This window comes from Quercus lobata, chromosome 8 (assembly GCF_001633185.2).
Source record: "Quercus lobata isolate SW786 chromosome 8, ValleyOak3.0 Primary Assembly, whole genome shotgun sequence".
NCBI classification, from domain to species: domain Eukaryota; kingdom Viridiplantae; phylum Streptophyta; class Magnoliopsida; order Fagales; family Fagaceae; genus Quercus; species Quercus lobata.
In genome coordinates this window covers 52,784,916-52,803,635 of record NC_044911.1, presented here as the reverse complement: position 1 = coordinate 52,803,635, position 18,720 = coordinate 52,784,916, and the positions used below count along the sequence as shown (strand labels likewise).

At 33.7% G+C, this 18,720-nt stretch overlaps 2 protein-coding genes across 6 annotated transcripts; both read left to right on the top strand.

Annotated features, from left to right (window-relative positions):
- The first annotated feature begins 1,054 nt into the window (after positions 1 to 1,054).
- LOC115957992 (methyltransferase N6AMT1) lies at positions 1,055 to 10,559 on the top strand. Of its 5 annotated transcripts, none has more exons than XM_031076353.1 (3): positions 7,387 to 7,634; positions 8,098 to 8,981; positions 10,270 to 10,559. In XM_031076353.1, exon 2 carries the CDS (start codon positions 8,194 to 8,196, stop codon positions 8,968 to 8,970), a length of 777 nt encoding a protein of 258 aa, XP_030932213.1. In that variant the 5' UTR covers positions 7,387 to 7,634; positions 8,098 to 8,193; the 3' UTR covers positions 8,971 to 8,981; positions 10,270 to 10,559. The 5 variants fall into 5 exon arrangements, with proteins under 5 accessions (XP_030932215.1, XP_030932213.1, XP_030932212.1 ...); XM_031076352.1 differs by lacking the exon at positions 10,270 to 10,559 and adding an exon at positions 9,735 to 9,867; XM_031076355.1 differs by lacking the exons at positions 7,387 to 7,634; positions 10,270 to 10,559 and adding an exon at positions 1,055 to 1,121 and having other exon boundaries at positions 8,093 to 9,289.
- Positions 10,560 to 12,724: 2,165 nt separating this feature from the next.
- On the top strand, positions 12,725 to 17,449 carry LOC115957497 (DNA repair protein RAD51 homolog 3). The gene is made up of 9 exons (XM_031075752.1): positions 12,725 to 12,950; positions 14,613 to 14,711; positions 15,538 to 15,660; positions 15,867 to 15,900; positions 15,972 to 16,042; positions 16,133 to 16,359; positions 16,494 to 16,625; positions 16,823 to 16,889; positions 17,008 to 17,449. Exons 1-9 carry the CDS (start codon positions 12,839 to 12,841, stop codon positions 17,181 to 17,183), a joined length of 1,041 nt encoding a protein of 346 aa, XP_030931612.1. The 5' UTR covers positions 12,725 to 12,838; the 3' UTR covers positions 17,184 to 17,449.
- The last annotated feature ends 1,271 nt before the right edge of the window (positions 17,450 to 18,720 follow it).

Genomic DNA, 18,720 nt, shown 5'->3' with positions numbered 1-18,720 from the left:
TTTCTGATGGTTAAATAAAACAACTAGGATTCAATCTCTAATTATACCTGTGGGGCCAGAGAACTTACGACCCGGCCCACTTTCCACTAGGGCCCAGGGCCCGTACCGAGGAAGGTAGTTGATGAGGACGAGTAAGGAACGACCAAATAGCCTAGAGATGCAGCCGAGGATGACCCTGTCCTCGGTATCCCAAGACTTCGAAGGGAAGAGCAACATGTCGTCAAAAGCAGCCTCCAAAAGGCCCCCAGAAGAAGAGGCGAGTAGAATGGGACCCACGTGGGGGTACGGAGTGGAGGTGGTTCAAGGTAAATACGTCCCCTCCGCATTGAATGCATCCACGAACGTCCTAACCATATTAATGAGAAAAGACGCCTGAACAGTGTGGCTTTGATTATTGCAACTAACAAAAAGCAGGGGGAGGCGGCTGATGGGACAGGTATTTGAATAGGCACCTGCCTGATTAACAGGTGGAGGGCCAGGATCAGCCAACAAGGGCTATATAATGTGAAGACTTATGCACCAAAAAAAGGGGGCTTCCAGACCATGGAGTCCTAAAAAAGGGGAGAATAGTAAGGACATGAAGTTCCTTGGGCGAGGTCTAAGAACCGAAGCCACTCATGACGTACCGGAAGAGATTATTATTAAACACGTCAGGTTCATCATTGTGCAAGTCACTATGAAAACCCCGATTAACTACCGTCCGGTAACCAAGGCCTAGCCTTTTAAACCCACGCTCTACAAATTATATTGTTTAGACCTTTTAACGCACGAACCCAATATTATTTTGTGGTCGTTACGAATTGAGTCCTTACAATACCAAAAACTAATTGATATCTTGCTGCATATCTATTGGTCAAGATTGTAGGATAAAACTATATTGTGAATGCCGTATGATAAAACTATAGAGAGAATCTCGATACTGAGCCAACTCTCAAAGCTGGAGTGCGTACTTTGGTACAAGGAGCAATCATATTTTATTGAAGAAGGGCTGGAATTACTTACATCAACAACAAACAAAATCCAAAGGCTGAAAACACTACACACTCACCAATTGCAACTGACGCTGACTCTTTGATCTCCCGCCGTTCCACTTGACAACTATAGCGACACCCAACAAATCGGTAATCTCTCTCTCTCTCTCTCTCAAATATACATAAACGAGGTCATATGATTTTTTTGGGGTTTAATATAATGTTTCTTTTCATTCAACCTTATGTCTGTTGATTGCAAAATCAGCTAAACAATATAGTTCAATCTTTTATTTTTGTCTTTTTTATTATTAGTTATCCATAACAATAGAGGAGAGCAATCTTGTTTCTTCTTCATTGTTTGATTCTTCATAGTTTATTTTTTGTTTTTCTTTACTTTTGCATGCAAGTTTTAGGATTTTATGCCAAAGTTTTAGGAACCAATTTAAGGTAGAGAATCAATAAATTTAATATAACTTGCTTGTGTCTATGCTTAGTATCATATATTTTGTTCACAGTTAGGTTCAAACCCAGAAAAAAGGAGGAGGGTGGCTGTAGGTTGATGATGGCCAATCTAAAATTTAGTCACCAGGGGCGGCCCTAGACATTTTGGGGCCTAAGGCAAGAACTAAAAAAATATGTGTATGTGCATGTGTATTTATGTATGTGTATGTGTATGAGTGTGTATGTGTATGTTTATGTATATGTGCATGTGTGTTTATATTTATATTCATTTATGTTTATGTATGTGTATGTATGTGTATTTGTGTATGTGTATGTGTATGTGTATGTTTATGTGTGTGTATGTGTATGTTTATGTGCATGTGCATATGTGTTTATGTCCATTTATGTTTATGCATGTTTATGTATGTGTGTATGTTTATGTATATTTATATTTATCAATGTTATGAATACCGTTTCGGACCCTGTTTCGGTTTGTCCAATGGAACGGAATATTTTGGTACCGTTCTATTTCGTTGTACCGTTTTAAGGTGTTTCGGGGTTTCTAAAAAAATTAAAAATAATATATATTTATATTTTCTTATACAACATAATATTATTGATCCAAATAAGTAAACCTCAAAAAACACAAATCATTTAGTTTTTACATAACAATTACTATTTTAGAATATTAAAACATAAATATGTAATTAAAAAATTAAAAATAACAACCAAAAACAGTACAAAAAAAAAAATATAAATATATATATCACGTTGGGTACAGGCAAGACTCAACAAATATAAGTTTAAAATCAAACTCCTTTGTCAGCTTTTTTGAGTTTTGTCATTTCCAAAACTTTGTCACGTGGGTGGGGTCAGCAAACTAAAAGTCTACAAGGCAAACACAAATATAAAACAAAACAAAAACTTGACAAAGCAAAAACTAAAGTAAAAAAAGGAAAGGAGCAGACTGGCAGAGAGTATGAGATGAAACGAAGAAGAGAATGAGCGAAGTCTGTGATGGCTGGGTTTGTTTTTTAAGCGATCATTACTAGGTAATAACATGATGTGCTAATGAGTTTGTAAGTTTAGGGATTTTTCTTTTTTCTTTTTTCTTTTTTCTTTTTTTTTTCTTTTTTTTTTCTTCTAAAAGCTGGTACCGGCCGAAATTTACATTTCGGCCAAAATTGACCGAAATTTGCCGGAATGGTCGAAATGACCCGAAACTGGCCGGAATTGGACCCGAGGTGGAACGGGTGGTATTACCGTTCCGAATTGCATCCTGGTACGAGATTTTCCGGCCGTTCCAGCCAAAACGGAACGGATTTAATAACAATGATATTTATAAACATAAACACACATACACATAAACATACATGAACACAAACACAAACACAAACACACACAAACATACACAAAAACAAACAAATATAAACACACATACACATAAACACGCATAAATAAACATAAACAAAAACAAACAAATATAAACACACATACATATAAACACACACACATAAATATAAACATAAACATACATAAACATAAACACACATACAGACTGAGAAAAATTAAACCCTCATATAGACTGAAAAAAATTGTAAACTAACACCAATCCTCAAACAATTTCGTTAGTTATTTTGGTGTGCTAAATCGAGCCTTTATGTGTGTTTATGTTTATATTTAAGTTTATGTGTGTGTATGTTTACGTTTATGTGAGTTTATACGTGTTTATATGGATGTGTATTTATGTTTATATATATGTATATTTATGTGTATGTGTATGTATGTTTATGTATATTTGTATGTGTATGTGTGCTTATATACGTGTATGTGTATATGTACTTATGTATTTGTATGTGTATGTGTTTATGCGTGCTTATATTTATGTATGTTTATGTGTATGTATATGTGTTTATGCGTATGTATATGTGTTTATGCGTGCTTATGTATGTGTATGTGTATGTGTATGTATATGTGTGCTTGTGTATGTGTATGTATATGTGTATGTGTATACGTATTTGTATGTGTATGTGTATGTGTAAGTCTTTTTGTGTTTTTCAGATTCAAGTGTGATACCCTGATGCAATTGTAATTAATGGCTGAGATTAAAAGTTGAAAAAATAACTTTCAATCTCAACCATTAAATAAAATATATTAAAAGATAGTTAAAAAGTTTTTTTTTTTTTTTTTAAAAGAATAAAAAATGTAAAAAAAATACATATGACAGTATACTTGATCTCAGTTTGTCTTTCTTCTCTCACCGTTTTTCTTTTCTTCTTTTTTACGTGGTGCTTTGTTTTTCTTCATTTTATTTTTCTTTATATGTCGCTTAGGCTGATAGGAGAGGAGCGAGCGAAAGCCACATCAAGAAAGGAAATCGAAGATTGTGTTGCCGAGCCAAAGACTATGAAAATCTCTTCTTCTTAACTCAGACGATCATCTTAGGTGAAATTGTGGCTCATAAGACTTCACTAGATTATGGTGTGTGATTTTTGGTTATTTATTTATTTATTTGAGATTGTGAAACAAATAGTTTTTATATTTTGCTTACTCTTTCTATTTTCTAAAAACACTTTTCTGGGAAATACAATTTTTTTTGCTTTGCTTTCAGTCTATCATTCTTGTTTGTGGTATGTGTTTTATTAATTTGGATCTAAAATTAGTTCAACAAGATGATTCTTCTTCTAAAATATAATAACAACACCAATATATTTTTTTTTTAACGGTGGGTTCACTTTCAGTATTTTCATTTTGTGATTTTGGCTGTTTTGTGGGTTTTGTGCTTTGATTTCGGTGGGTGTGATTTGATTTGTGATTTGGTAGGCTTCTGGGTTTTTGTTGCGATTTGATTTTGGCTAGGTTTTGGCCGTGGTGGTCGTCGTGATTTGATTTTGGCTGAGTTTCGACAGTGGTGCGTGGTTGGAGGTGATGAGCTTGAAAAGCTCCGGCTATGGAGGTTTAGAAGGAGAGCTTGGTGGTTAGCCATGGAGCACGGTGTGACGTGGGTTAAGGCAGAGAGAGGATGACAGGGAAACAAGGTCGGCCCTAGACATTTTGGGGCCTAAAGTGAGAACTAAAAATGGGGTCTTTTTTATACTTATATATTAATTAAATTAATGTTTATTTAATATTTTTATATTATGTTTTTCATCATTATTTTCATTTTCTTCTAAATTATTTTGAAGTTCATTATCAAGATTTGTTGTATTGCAAAATTGAACACCATTTTCTTCTAAATTATTTTGGTGAATTTCTTGCTCATTTGTGATATTTTCATCTAAATTTTGTGTTATATTTTGTTTATTACTAATAACAAATTTATCCATTGATCATTTTTTAGACTCAATTAATTTTTTTTTTCTTTTTTAAGTTTTTCATATCCAAATGCATATTTTCTAGTAGACATTTCTAATCAAACAATATATTTATAAAGACTATAAAAAAAAAAAAAAAAAAAAAAATTTCATGTGTAGAGCAAATGAGAAATAGAACCCGATTTATCTATACTACAATTTAAGGGGTTACACTTGTTTGGACTAGATTTTTTTTTTGTTCCAAAATACCTCTACAGCCTATGTTTAAGTAGAGACAAAAGTAAAGGATAGTCAGGTAAAAATATATGTTTAACTTGTATTAAAACATTACCTACAAAATAGGACCACTTTTTTTATGGTTTTCAAATTGTTTTATCCATTTATTAAAAAAATAAAATAAAATAAAACAAACACACGTTTGTTTGTGAATATATCTACCATTATAATTGATAAAAATAAAAAATATAAAACACACACATCTGCCGTTATTGCAAAAAAAAAAAAAAAATTCAATTACCTTTATTAAAAAAAAGAGAATCTATTATTCAAACTTCTCTATTTCCCATGTTTCACGTTTTCACGTTCTTTTTCAGTTTTTTTTTTTTTTTTTAAACTCTCATTACCATCTCCATTCTAATTGCATCGTTTAAATTGTTAATGATGTTGATTTCAAGAGTCTGTCATTTCCTACGCCAATTTGCGAAATCTCTTATACTTTCAAGAGTGCTGGCAAGTTTGATCTCATTCCTATTTCCTATGATATTTGCTTTTGTTCCTTCTACTTTTATGAAATAATTTTATGGAGTCTAATTTGATCTAATACGTTTTGCATGCCATTTTGAATGAAAGGATTTTGGCTTCAAATTGGTGGATGAGGATGAATGGGCATTATCACTATTGGGAAACATGTACTAAAAGGTATGTTTGCATGGTTCAATCTATTCAAATTTTCTGTCAAAAATTTTCTTTTACTTTGTTTGGACCAAAAACTCTTGAGAAAGATAGTAACATCCTTATTCCATTCACATTGTGGTTTGCAGATATGTGTTTCAACTGAAACCACTATAAAGCAACCTTGATAGATCGATGACTGATGCCAATCTAGGATTTTAGATTATAGCCAAACGAAAGTGTTAAGATTGCATGAACCCCAAGATTTTATGAAGAAGTTACCAGACTTTTACATTTCCTTTTCTTACTCATGTTTCACATTTGAGCCACTTAATTTTGAATGTGTAATTACATTTGAATCATGGAAAGCAACAATCAAATAATTGAATTATTTTTTGAATGTGTAATTACAATGTACCTATGGTGTTCCCTTCTTTCATTTTTATTTTTCAAATGAAGAGGGAAATTATTTATTTGTCAATTCCTAATCTTATATCTATGCTTCTGTTTACCTTTGCATGTTTATTTTGGAAATTTTGACTTCTGCATATGTATTGTGGGTGATTTTTTTTTAATTATAAAAAAAAAAAAAATGATTTTATGCTACCGATGTTCTTTAACAAGTTAACTAGAACCCCTCATTCTTCAGGATTCTCCATATGTTACAGGGTAATTTTTGTTAGGAAGTTGGGCCACTTTAACAGAGAGATCTAAAAATGAAGTACATGACAATATTGAACTGTTGCTTTATATTTTTCAATCACAAACCCAGTTTGAACAATCTTCTACATTTTCAAATTCTAATTATATTAAGGCTTTCAAAATTTATCTATTAACATTCACATTAGAAGCAACACAAAATTTGGATGATATATAGGAGCACGTGTGATGAGGCTCTTTTTTATTTTTTGGTTTTAATGCTATAATTTTCTATTTATACCCAGTTGAAGTTTACATGTTTGTCCATTAATATTACACATTTGTGAATGATTGATATTACACATATAACATTTTTTTTTTTTTTTTGGTTAAATATTTCGTTGGTCACCACATGTATTTTGTAAGTAGTTTTATTGTTATGATTTCATTATGCATTTTCATTATATGCACTATTTATAAGATTTATTCAATGGATCTTTTTTTCCTCCCCCTATAGGTTAATACTAAATTATAGCATTATCTTCCAATTAATAACACGTTGATTAATACATAAACAAAATTGGCAAAAAATGATAATAATTACGGAATACTAGCCTCTGAGCACGAGCTCACGCGCGTGCTCAGAGGCTCTTCTATTTTTTGGGTAAAGGTTAATTTTGAGCATTTATTATAATTTGAGATTACTTTATTTTCCAATCACAAAAAAAATCTAGGGGTGTGATGAAAAAATTATTTCACCTGCTAGATTTTGTGATATTTTTAATTTTTTCATCACACCCCTAGATTTTTTTTGTAATTGGAAAATAAAGTAATCCCAAATTATAATAAATGCTCAAAATTAATTCTTACCCAAAAAATAGAAGAGCCAATGAGCGCGTGCTCAGAAGCCAGTATAAAAAGTATTGTTGTAGTTTCACTAAACAATAACAAATTTTTAGAAATTTCAACCAATTAAGCACAAACATAACAAAAATTTAAGCACAGACACAAGACTTATTAATAAGACCCACCCACTTAAAAAAAAAAAAAAAAAAAAACCTTAACTTAATGCCCAGTCCAGGGAGGGTCCAGCCAGCCATAATGATAAACTGATAAGTGATAAACAAAGTTACAAAACCAGCCAGGGAGGGCCCAAATCAACAAAGTTATCTTAAGTTCTTAACAAATAAAAGCCCAAATATTTATAATTTTATACATGATTCCTGAACCTCAGAACCTGATACAGTGAGGTGAGCAGTTAAGACTTGAGAGAGGCGGAGAGCAGAGAATCAGAGAGAGGCTGAGGCGGTCCAGCTGGAGACTGAACAGTGGAGACTGGAGACTAGAGAGAGGCGGAGAGCACAGACTAGAGTGAAAGGTAAAATTTTCAGGGTTTTGATTTGTGATTGTTTTGTGGTTAATCTCTTAGACCGGATTTGTAGTTTATCTGTTTGTTTTTTGGTTAATGATTTTGTTTAGAACTAATGTTTAATAGGATTTACCAAAATTTTTGTTTTTTTGGTTAAAAGGATGTGCCAGATTATTTTTGTAATTCATTTGAAACTAAATTTTCTACTACCCGGTTGGTTCTTTTCTAAAATTTTGGGGGCCTTAGGCAATTGCCTAACTCGCCTAAGGGAAGGGCCGGCCCTGTTAGTCACTTTATTAATTATGAACCAATGAATTTAATATGATCATTGTTTGGATCATGTCATCTATGAATGATTACCAAGAAATATGATCTGGGACAGTAATTGTAATTGTTTCATTCTAATTTCTGCCTAGTTTTTTTCTTAGTATACAGCTAATATGTGGGTTTTCCTTTTTTATATGGAGAACAGTTAGCTACAATTAGAGCCAGCAAAGATAAACAATGGAACAATAACTGGTAGGAGTACTTTCAGCACAAACAATAGTTTCTATTAGTCCTTTACAAGATGCCCTTCAGAATAGCCCAAATCCGCCTTGTGAGTTCACATCCCGAGGTTTATGAACCGTGTGATGATTCATTTGCGCTAGTTGATGCGCTCCTGGCTGATAGGAATCACCTGTTAGAGCATCATCCTACGTTGTGCTTGGAAGTGGGTTGTGGTAGTGGTTATATTATTACTTCTCTAGCTCTCATTCTAGGACAGGAGGCTCCTGGGGTCCACTATATTGCTACTGATACCAACCCTCATGCTGTGAGGGTGACCAGCGAGACTCTAGAAGCACATGGTGTTCACGCAGAGTTGATAAACACTGACATCGCGTTAGGACTGGAGAAGCGTCTGGCTGGATTGGTTGATGTAATGGTTGTGAACCCACCGTATGTGCCAACCCCTGAAGATGAAGTAGGTCGTGAAGGGATTGCCTCATCTTGGGCAGGAGGGGAGAATGGCCGGAGCGTTATTGATAGGATATTGCCAATTGCTGACAATCTATTGTCAGACAAGGGTTGGTTGTACTTGGTCACACTTACATGTAACAATCCCTCAGAGATATGCCTTCAAATGAGAGAGAGGGGATATGCTTCTAGAATTGTAGTCCAGAGATCAACAGAAGAAGAGAGTCTCCATGTTATCAAGTTCTGGCGGTATCTTGATGCTCAAGAAGATGGAAAGCAAATGGTGACGCCGAATAAGACTGCTCCTGCAAGGGGGGTTATGGAGTCCCTGTTCTCACAGTTTCCTCTATTGTCATCCTGGAGAAGCAACAGCAACCACAGTAGCTAATGAATGGGAAGGTAAAAGAGAGCACGTACGTGTGGTTGTCTGGATAAACTGCTGTTCTGTATCTCTATTTTATTTTTATATGATTCATTTGAGAGTTGCCCATTGTCTTTTTCCCTTCCAAGTATTCTTTGATTCAAGATTTGCTTAAAATGTTGACTAACTTGTTTTGTATTTTCGATCAAAGTGAACATGGGCTGAACTGAACCATTGGGAGTCCTGGTCCTATGAATGACCGGTTACTTTGTACCCTGGTTTAGTTTTTAGAATACCATCTGTAAGGCTCTTGTCAATTGTTTTCTCAACCATTCATTTACCAACTTCTTTCTCTCTAAACTTCCTTTGTAATTGTGAAAAATTATCCTTTACTGATAGAAGTGTCTAGTCTATTGACTACACAATTTTTCTTTGCCTTCAGTGATTAACTTTCTTCTTTTCTTTTAATGTTGGAAGATTTGTTGTCATTTGTTCCATTAAGTTCCCTGACTGACTTTAAAGCTTAGGTTTTACTGGATCAGTTTAGTATCTGGTAGATCTCAGGCTCTCTAAATTTCTTGTGAAGTAACTGTACTATTATCCAGTCTAAAGGCATGTTGACATTATATTTGGTCTAATCTGTAGGACATCATATGCTTAAATATTATTAATTGCTTTGTTTTGCTTTTTATTTGCCTTTTGTTTCTGTTTCTAACCTTTTTGGGCACCCTTGATGGTATATATTTTTATGATAAAATCTCATTTCATAAACCATGTAATCTAATTTTCAGGTTTTAGGTTTTCAACATCCTATTCCAGGGCTTCCAGTCCTGCCTGTGAACAATTTGAAGAGCTTTATGAATTCATCAGTCTCTGCAGTGGGGGACTGTAGAGCTTCTTTTATCTAAAACCTTCCGGACCCCAGTTTCCAAAAAAAACCGATGCAGCAGTTTGGTTCAAGTTCCAACTGGTTGTGAAAATAAGCATATTGGGCTCATTTTTTCAGTATAAAATGGTTTCTCCCAAGTTCCTTAATTGCACTTTAGGTTTTGAATTTCCAGTTCTGTAAACCATTAGATTTCCTCATTTTGAGCTTAATGATCTTTATGATTTAACAATCCTTTGTTCACATAGCATACCCAGTACAGAATTTCTTTAAGATGTTATTATATATGTTAAGGATTTCTCATCATAAAATCATTTTTATGTGATGTTGATTTGATAAAAGCAAACTGCAGACTTCAGTTCCCTCTACCCTCAAAATGGATCAGTGGTAACTCACTGATAGCTAACAATTATTGCTTATCAAATGTCTTTTACATCTAGGTGTTTACATATCCTGAAGAACTAAGAAGACAAAATATGAAGCCGGCAATACAAAACGTGATGAACTGCAAATGTTTTTGCTGAAATATGTTAATGTGTTTTTATTTTGGACCATAGCATACTTCACCGCACTGATCTGCAGTTCAACGGTCCATATTCCGCACCCTAGCTGAAATTAGAACTGAATCCAATGCCAACCGAGCTTGAATGTGGAGTTTAGCCTTTTCAACATACTGATTGTGATGAGAATGTAACTAATGAAACAAGAGCATTAGCATTGGAAAATGCTAATGCTATATCTAAGGGAAATTTAGCATTTGTAACCTTAAAATCATCTACATCAAAAAATGGCAAAGGCAAGTATTGTAAAATTTTTGCAATACTTGCTACAGTGCAATTCTAAAGATAGAATTGCACTGTAGCAGTATTGTATAAAAAAAAAAAATATTTTATCTCTGCTCTCTTTCCTCTATCTCTCATCTCTCTCATTTTGTCTGTGCCCTTCTCTCTCTCTCGTCTCTGCTCTCCGTCTTCTCTCTCGTTTCTGCTCTCGACCTGCTCTCTCATCTCTCTCATTTTTTTGAATGGATTTGGTCTGATGGCTCCAGTGATGTTTTTTTTGAATGGGTTTGCTCCGGTGGCTCCGGTGATGATGTTTTTTGAATGGGTTTGCTCTCTAGTCTTTGCTCTCTCATCTCTCTCATTTTTTTGAATGGATTTGCTCCGATGGCTTCGGTGATGATTTTATTGGATGGGTTTGCTCCGGTGGCTCCGGTGATGATGTTTTTTTGAATAGGTTTGAATGGGTTTACTCCGGTAATGATTTTATTTGAATGGGTTTGCTCTGGTGATTATTTTTTTGAATGGGTTTGCTCCGGTGGCTCTGGTGATGATGTTTTTTGAATGGGTTTGCTCTGGTTTTTGATCGGTGGCCTGGGTTTCAAATCGGCGGTGTGGATTGGTTGATCGGCGGCGTGGATCGGTGGCCCGGCCTGGGTTTTTGATCGGTGGCCCGGTTTTTGAATGGGTTTGTGTTTGTGTGTGTGGCTTGGCTTTGTTGCTGGGTTGTGTTTGTGCGTGGCTTTGTTGCTGGATTCTGCCTGGCCTGGGTTTTTGATCGGTGGCCCGGTTTTTTAATGGGTTTGTGTTTGTGTGTGTGGCTTGGCTTTGTTGCCGGGTTGTGTTTGTGCGTGGCTTTGTTGCTGGGTTCTGTTTGTGCGTGGCTTTGTTGCTGGTTTGATGTTTGTGTTTGTGTGTGTGTGGGTGTGGTGATGGGTTTGGATAGGTTGATCGTTGTATAATGGGTGTGTGTTGAACCGGTGCTGGGAGAGAGGAATAAAAATGGATGTTGAAAAGCCCAGGAAAATGAGCTGAACGGTTGGGAAGAAATAATAAAAAATGGGTTAAAAAATAATATTTTAACAAAAATAGAGTTTTGGGATGTAGAGGAATTGTAAAATGGTATGGTATATTGATAAAGTGGTGTTTTAGAATGGTAAAATAGAATAGCATTGGAATTTTCCAATGCTAATGCTCTAAATAATGTTATATTCTTCAGATTTCATGAATCTAATACTACAAGAATCTAACATTACGACAAACCAAACGCTTTCTAAAAGTCTAAGTTCGATTGTAAATTTTTATCTATAATGTACTATTTTTGTTATGGTGAGCAGCGCATTCAACTTGCTCAAGTGCCAGAACAATGACAATCAAGTCTTATCAGTACTTCATTCACTAAAAGAATTAAATTAAGTTTGGTTCAGTATCTGAGCAAACTCAAAATAGTAGAAATATGAGAGAATACTGAATTTGCATACGTCCAAAACCATCCTTGCGAATGCTTACCAGAGCATGGTATAGGAAGTCAAAATAGGAAATTTCATTTTGGTCCTAATCTGATTATCTACGTGTGTTATATTTTGATTTTTAGGGACTATATAAAAGAGCTTTCCCGCGAATGTTACCGAAAAATGGTCAAAAGCATTTTGATTTCCAATTTTGTAAATTTCCTGAAAAACATAGTAGGTCCTAGGTAGTGGTAAAAAATGAAAAAGATGAAAAAGGTTTTTCCAAACTATTGGTCTCCTCTTCCTTTGTGAGTTTCAACTAGTTTTGTTAATAAAGTTTCTTACTATCACAAACGAAATATTTTAAATTTTAAATCTGAGAATTTATATTATTTAATAAGGTAATAATATTATATAAAGTGTTCCTTTCATAAAATATGATCTCGCTATTACATTATATATATTACATATAATTTTTTTCTTTTGATTGAACTATTACATATTTACATTATATTGAAAATTTATAAAGAGATAAAATAGTATGGACATTTTATTTATATTTTGAAGAAATACTTTTGGAGGAAATAAAATAAAACGGATAAGTTAAATTTTAAATCCCCCCAGCCAAACAAGACTTTCCCGCATTTCAACACTATAAAGTGGTTTTAGCTTTTAAGCGCCACAACTCAGTGAGCTCGCAAATTCTACACACACACACTCTCTCTCTCTGAAATCCAAACACTGTTTCTTTGTGAGAGCTTTCAATCAAAAGAGTGAAAATGGAAGTGGGTCGGTTGCCCATATCAGCATCACAGAGAGGCAAACTGATAGCAGCAGGCTATACAACTCTCTCTTCTTTTTCTTCGCTGTCTCCCTCCCACCTTGCCAGAGGTTACATCTTTCTCTTTTGCATTTTTTTTGGAAAAATGGTCATTTTTTGTATGTGTGATATTGTTGATCTTCATATCAAAATTTCTGGCTTTGACTCGCTTTTGGTCTCTTACCAGTTACTGATGCACCTCGCTAAGTGTTTGATGTAATTATTCTCTCAGTTTGTTCCTGTAAAGTTTAGTTCACGGGTTCTAATTTATGATTTAATAGAACCCAGTTGCAGAACCAGATATTTATATTTCTTTTGAGATTATTGGCTACTTGTTACTACAGTTAATTGACCAAATAACATTGCATAAAGTAATTTTAGTATGGTTGGATATTCGCGTGTGATTCGTGTGAATAGAAGTCTCGTGTGGAGAAAAAGAAAAGAAACTTGGAGAAATTTTTTGGGATAGATACAATAGGATTTAAACGCCATTGGGTTTCTTTTTTGAGTTAGTAGGATTAAATACTAAGTCCCTTATTCAATGACTAGATATTTTACTAGTTGAGTTTACTTGAACCATAAGAACTTGAAGAATTGATATAACATAATTGGGCACTAACCCATAAATTGAATCCTATGCCAATACTAATATTTTTAAATATAGAAGATACTAACATTGCCAATTATATAGTCTGCACACCCAACTTAATATTTCATGTTTTGTGGGTTCGAAGAGAAGAGGAGGCCACAGTTACTGGAGTTTCAGTTTCACTATGCTGGCACAGTAGATTGTTTCCATCCAAGACATGTTAAGGCCCCCACTATATTATTTGTGGTACCCTCACTATTTCTTTTCCTTGGAAGAGAATTTGGGGTGTTAAGGCCCGTAAGATGGTGTCTTTTTGTTTTGTTTTGTGGACAGCAGTGTGGGATTGGATTCTCACAATTGATAATCTTGTTAAGAGGGGTTTTACCCTAGTCAACCGGTGTTGTACGTGTCGGTATTGTGAGGAATCGGTGGATCATCTTTTGCTACATTGTGAGTTTGCTCTTGCGCTATCGAGTGTAGTGTTTTAGATGTTTAGGGTTCAGTGAGTGATGCTGGAGAGGGTCATCTCTCTTCTGTTTGGTTGTCAAAACTGGTTGGGGAAACGTTCCTCGAATGTTTGGAATTTGGTGCCAGGGTATCTGATGTGGTTAGTGTGGAAGGAATGAAATGGCCGCACTTTTGAGGATGTTGAGAGACCTTTTGATTATTTGAAGTCCTTGCTAATTAGGACCCTATTTGATTGGTCTCGAGGTTGGGATTTTACACATTGTACTTCTATTATTGATTTCCCAGCACTCGTTTAGTTTCTCATTTTGATTTGGTTGTAATTGTTTTAGATACTTTGTGTTCATCATTGTGAACATAGAGTTCTTGTTTCTTTATCAATAAATATTATATATATATATATATTTATATTTATTTATACATAAAAGACTGCTTCCATCCAAGACAATAACAAACCCTGTGTAATTAGAATTGATCACCATATTTTTCCATTTGCTTAAAGTAAAATATATTCTCTCAATAAATTCATTTAGGAATCACCCTGATAGTTTTCTTTGTTACTTTTGTGCTAGCTTTAAATGTCATGTCTGTGTTTTTCTCACATGAATCAGCTTCCTCCATTTCTTTAATGTGTTAGATTAATGTATTCTAACATTTCTTTTTTCTAATCCTTGAACAGATCTAAAAATTTCGGATAATGAGGCTGCTGAAATTATGAGAGTTGCATCACATAGTCATAGGTTGGATGGGTCAGCAGGAGGTTGTGGTACAGTTAATGGTATGTATTCTCTCCATCATATGTCATTATTTAAGTCTTTCATTTAAAAAATTGAAGACTTTTCTGGAACAATCTTAGGAAGTTTTAATGAGAGACCTCAGACACTGTGATACCATCATACAGGACACTTATGTTGTGCTCCCTGGAGATGCTCTCTGCTAGCCCAAATCTTGATACTTGTCAACATAGCATGCTATATGGTTGAATCTCTATACTTGCCAATATAGCATTCTATTGTGTCAATATCAAATTGTGTACCTTCTTTGTTTACAGTCATCTCTTACAAATAATGTAACTTCTTATTCAAAAATGCTACACACTCAAGTGCACGCACACTTTATACAATTTTCAGTTCTGGTTAGTGTATTCAAGTGTTATAAGATCTGCTGTCCTCTTGTGTGAATAATTTAGTTAGGTTATACTTTTAGTGAGATGCCATTTCTTGATCATTTTATACTTTTGTATTGGAAATTACTTTGAGAATGGTTGTATTTTCTCGTTGTTCATCTCTCTACCAAGAGAAAGAAAGAGAGACTTGGAAAATTAATCTTTGTTGAAATCATGCAGCCCTCTAATTTGGTTGAAGCAATTTTATTATTGTGAAGTGATCTACTTTTGTTTCAGTATCATCAATTTGGTTAGTAAAATAATCTATTGAAGCCTTCTTCTTTCTCTTCTCTTCTCTCTTTCACTCCCCCTATGAAAAAAGAAAATTGAGCCAAGGCTATAAGTCTCACTGGATTGCCATTTTCTTTCTATTTAGGAATCTTTCTACCTACAGTTATTATTATTATTATTATTATTGTTTTCTTTTCATTTTGTGCAGGTGCACAAACTGCTTGGGATATGCTCCATGAGGAGGAGATGTTTCCACGCATCACTACATCTTGTGAGGATCTGAATAACATCCTTGGTGGGGGAATAAATTGCAAAGAAGTTACTGAAATTGGTTAGTTTTTCTTTTTTCCTAATTGAGATCCACGCAATATTGTTCCCCGTCCCCCCAAAAAATTCAATAAATTAAAATAAAAAGTACATGCTATGTATTTATAATCATTGATTTACATGTTTTCTGCACTTTGTTTATTAGCATAAATACTTGACAAGTTTTATTTTGGTGAGGAGATGATGTTTTTTGTTGTTTTTATTGTTTAGGTGGAGTTCCGGGCATTGGTAAAACACAGCTGGGGTATGGGTCATCATTATTCTTTTTTCCTTGTGGGCATTTTTTTGGCAGTTAATGTTTACTTAAATTTACAGGATTCAACTCGCTATCAATGTTCAAATTCCAGTTGATTATGGTGGCTTAGGAGGAAAGGCAATATATATAGGTAAGTTCCTTGAATTCATAACTGTTCCTCTCTGACCATTTGATGCACTTCTCCAACTGCTTTTCATATTTTTGTTTTTGTGAAGCTTAGATACAGAAGGCAGCTTCATGGTCGAACGTGCTTTACAAATTGCTGAAGCATGCATAGAAGACATGTCAGAATGTGGTGGCCTTTTGCGGAAGGATTTTCAAGCTTGCCAACTTAAAATGCACCCCAACAATATCTTGGAAAACATATTCTATTTCCGAGTCTGCAGTTACACTGAGCAAATTGCTCTTATAAATTGCTTAGACAAGTTCATCTCAGAGCATAAAGATGTGGGTACTTCTTATTAGCTTATTAATTTTGTCCCTTGCTTTAGTGTTTGTCTGTGTGTGAAGTGGTTGCATGCTGGTGTATAAATTTAAATGTTTTTGGTGTTAATTTTTTTTATTACTAAAATTTATTTCAGGTAAAGATTGTCATTGTTGATAGTGTTACTTTCCACTTCCGCCAAGATTTTGATGACATGGCCCTCAGGACTCGATTACTAAGCGGAATGGCTTTAAAGCTGATGAAACTTGCAAAAGATTTTAGTTTGGCGGTAAGAATTAATTTGGTCTCTTTGTAGGATTTAACATTGTAAACTTTTGGCAGACTTTCTATTGCCAATGCAAGTAGAGATTTGAATGCAATAGAACCAACTTGTATTTCTCAGTTTCACTTCTGTAATTAGAGTCTTTACCGGCAATATCTGACCATTATTTTTCTTGTTCTAATATTTTATGTTATTTTCTGCAGGTTGTTTTGTTGAATCAGGTGACCACCAAGTATATAGATGGTTCATTTCAATTAACTCTTGCACTGGGTTAGTATTTTCTCACTTAGCTCCCACCACCTTCCTGAATTCATAGTTCGCATAGTCAATAGTTTACTTCCCATTGCCACTTGCCCTTTTTTAAGAGTTGTTTCATCTTGCTGGGCAGGTGATAGCTGGTCACATTCGTGCACAAATCGAGTCATTTTATACTGGAATGGCAATGAACGATATGCATACATTGACAAGTCACCCTCCCTCCGATCAGCATCTGCACCATATTCTGTGACCTCTAAAGGTATTAGGAATTCTGCTTCAAACTGTAAGCGCATCAAAATGATGTGAGACTTAGTGTGAGATACAACTTAAAACTCCAACATCAGCACCATAGGAAAGTTGTTAAAATAGATTAATGCTTGATCATTTAAGATAATTACAGCAACTAATATATTTTATTTGTGTCAGTTTGGTTTAGCTTAATTTTTATCTTAAAAAAGAATGTACAGAAGTCTCACATTTTTCAAACTATAGCTGTAATTTTTGTTCAGCTTATTTTTAAGCAAAGTAGTAAACCAATGAATATAAGCTATACCAATCGATCACTTTCAACAGCTTTGGAGTTGTGTTATTTCGAGTTGAAGTGCTTTTAATTAAATTTTATACTTGCTTTGCATAAATATAAATAAATGAGCCTATATGGGTCTCAGTTCAGGTGGTAACTGAGTGAGTTGAAAATAAATCAAGTCTTAGGTTCAAGTTCTATCAACAAATTAAATAATTAAATAGAAAATAAAAATGTCAATTCAAAATTGCGTGGACTGCCTAGCATACAAACAAATAGCTACTGTCACGCGTATTACCAAAAAAGACAAAATAAAAAAGTTAATAAAAAAAAGAGAAAATTTAGGATGCGAAAATTGTAAATATATAATTTCACTTTCAAAATCTAACATCAAACCGAGTCAACAAAAAGTAACTGCTTTTATTTTATATTATCATATAAGTATTTATATTTATATCTATATAATAATATATAATAAAGGCAGTTACTTTTTGTTGACTATGTTTAATGTTAGATTTTGAAAGTTAACATTTATAATCAGTTATTCTATGAATAATGTTAGAAATACAAATTATTTTATAAACTGTTGATGAGTGATTATTGGTAAATAAAAAAATAATATTAATAGTGAGCTTAGATGAAAATCAATAAAAAGTTGCCCACATCAACATTTTATAAAAATATTGTAAAATAGTTTACGGTTGTTGCATTACTCTTACTTTGTATATTGTAATCTTTTTTAAATTTATAAATAGTGTTAGATTGAATTAGTTTAAATTAATTAGAAATTGTCTTTTTGGACAAAATAATCCAATACTAAACAAATTCTTATCAAATTAGATTGTATATTTTCTAAATAAATTTTAATTAAATTAAGTAAATAATTTTCTACAAATTCTCTATTTTGATTTTTGATTTATTAATATTTATTGATTAAAAATATTATATATGAACACTGTTTTATTCTATGCATTACGCATTTTAGCTATTAATATAAGTATAGAATGGAGGAAGAGAATTATTTTTTTTTTTTAAAAGATTTATAATGTAACTACCTAACATTTGTCCTTCTAAATAATATTCAATGTAATGGTAGTTTAAGTAACGGTGTTAGTGTTTGACAAGATCCACGAATACGACACAAATGGATACGGGTTTTTATGGTAATTTAATTTTGAGAGAGGAATTTGGCCTTAAGCTTTACTTTTATGGTACCGCTCCTTTTCTCTAATAGGGTCTCACAGTCAAGAATGGTTTTTAGACTTTAAACAACTCTAATTTTAGAGGAAACATGTGTAAGAAACTTAGTGGATGGTGTGC

What these genes read in the sequence shown, in the direction of transcription:
- LOC115957992 (XM_031076353.1), top strand. Translation starts at nt 8,194, where the DNA reads ATGCCCTTCAGAATAGCCCAAATCCGCCTTGTGAGTTCACATCCCGAG.
- LOC115957497 (XM_031075752.1), top strand. Translation starts at nt 12,839, where the DNA reads ATGGAAGTGGGTCGGTTGCCCATATCAGCATCACAGAGAGGCAAACTG. An exon ending in ATTGGTAAAACACAGCTGGG is followed by an intron (nt 15,901 to 15,971) that starts GTATGGGTCATC and finishes TTAAATTTACAG; the next exon opens with GATTCAACTCGCTATCAATG. An exon ending in TCAATTAACTCTTGCACTGG is followed by an intron (nt 16,890 to 17,007) that starts GTTAGTATTTTC and finishes CTTGCTGGGCAG; the next exon opens with GTGATAGCTGGTCACATTCG.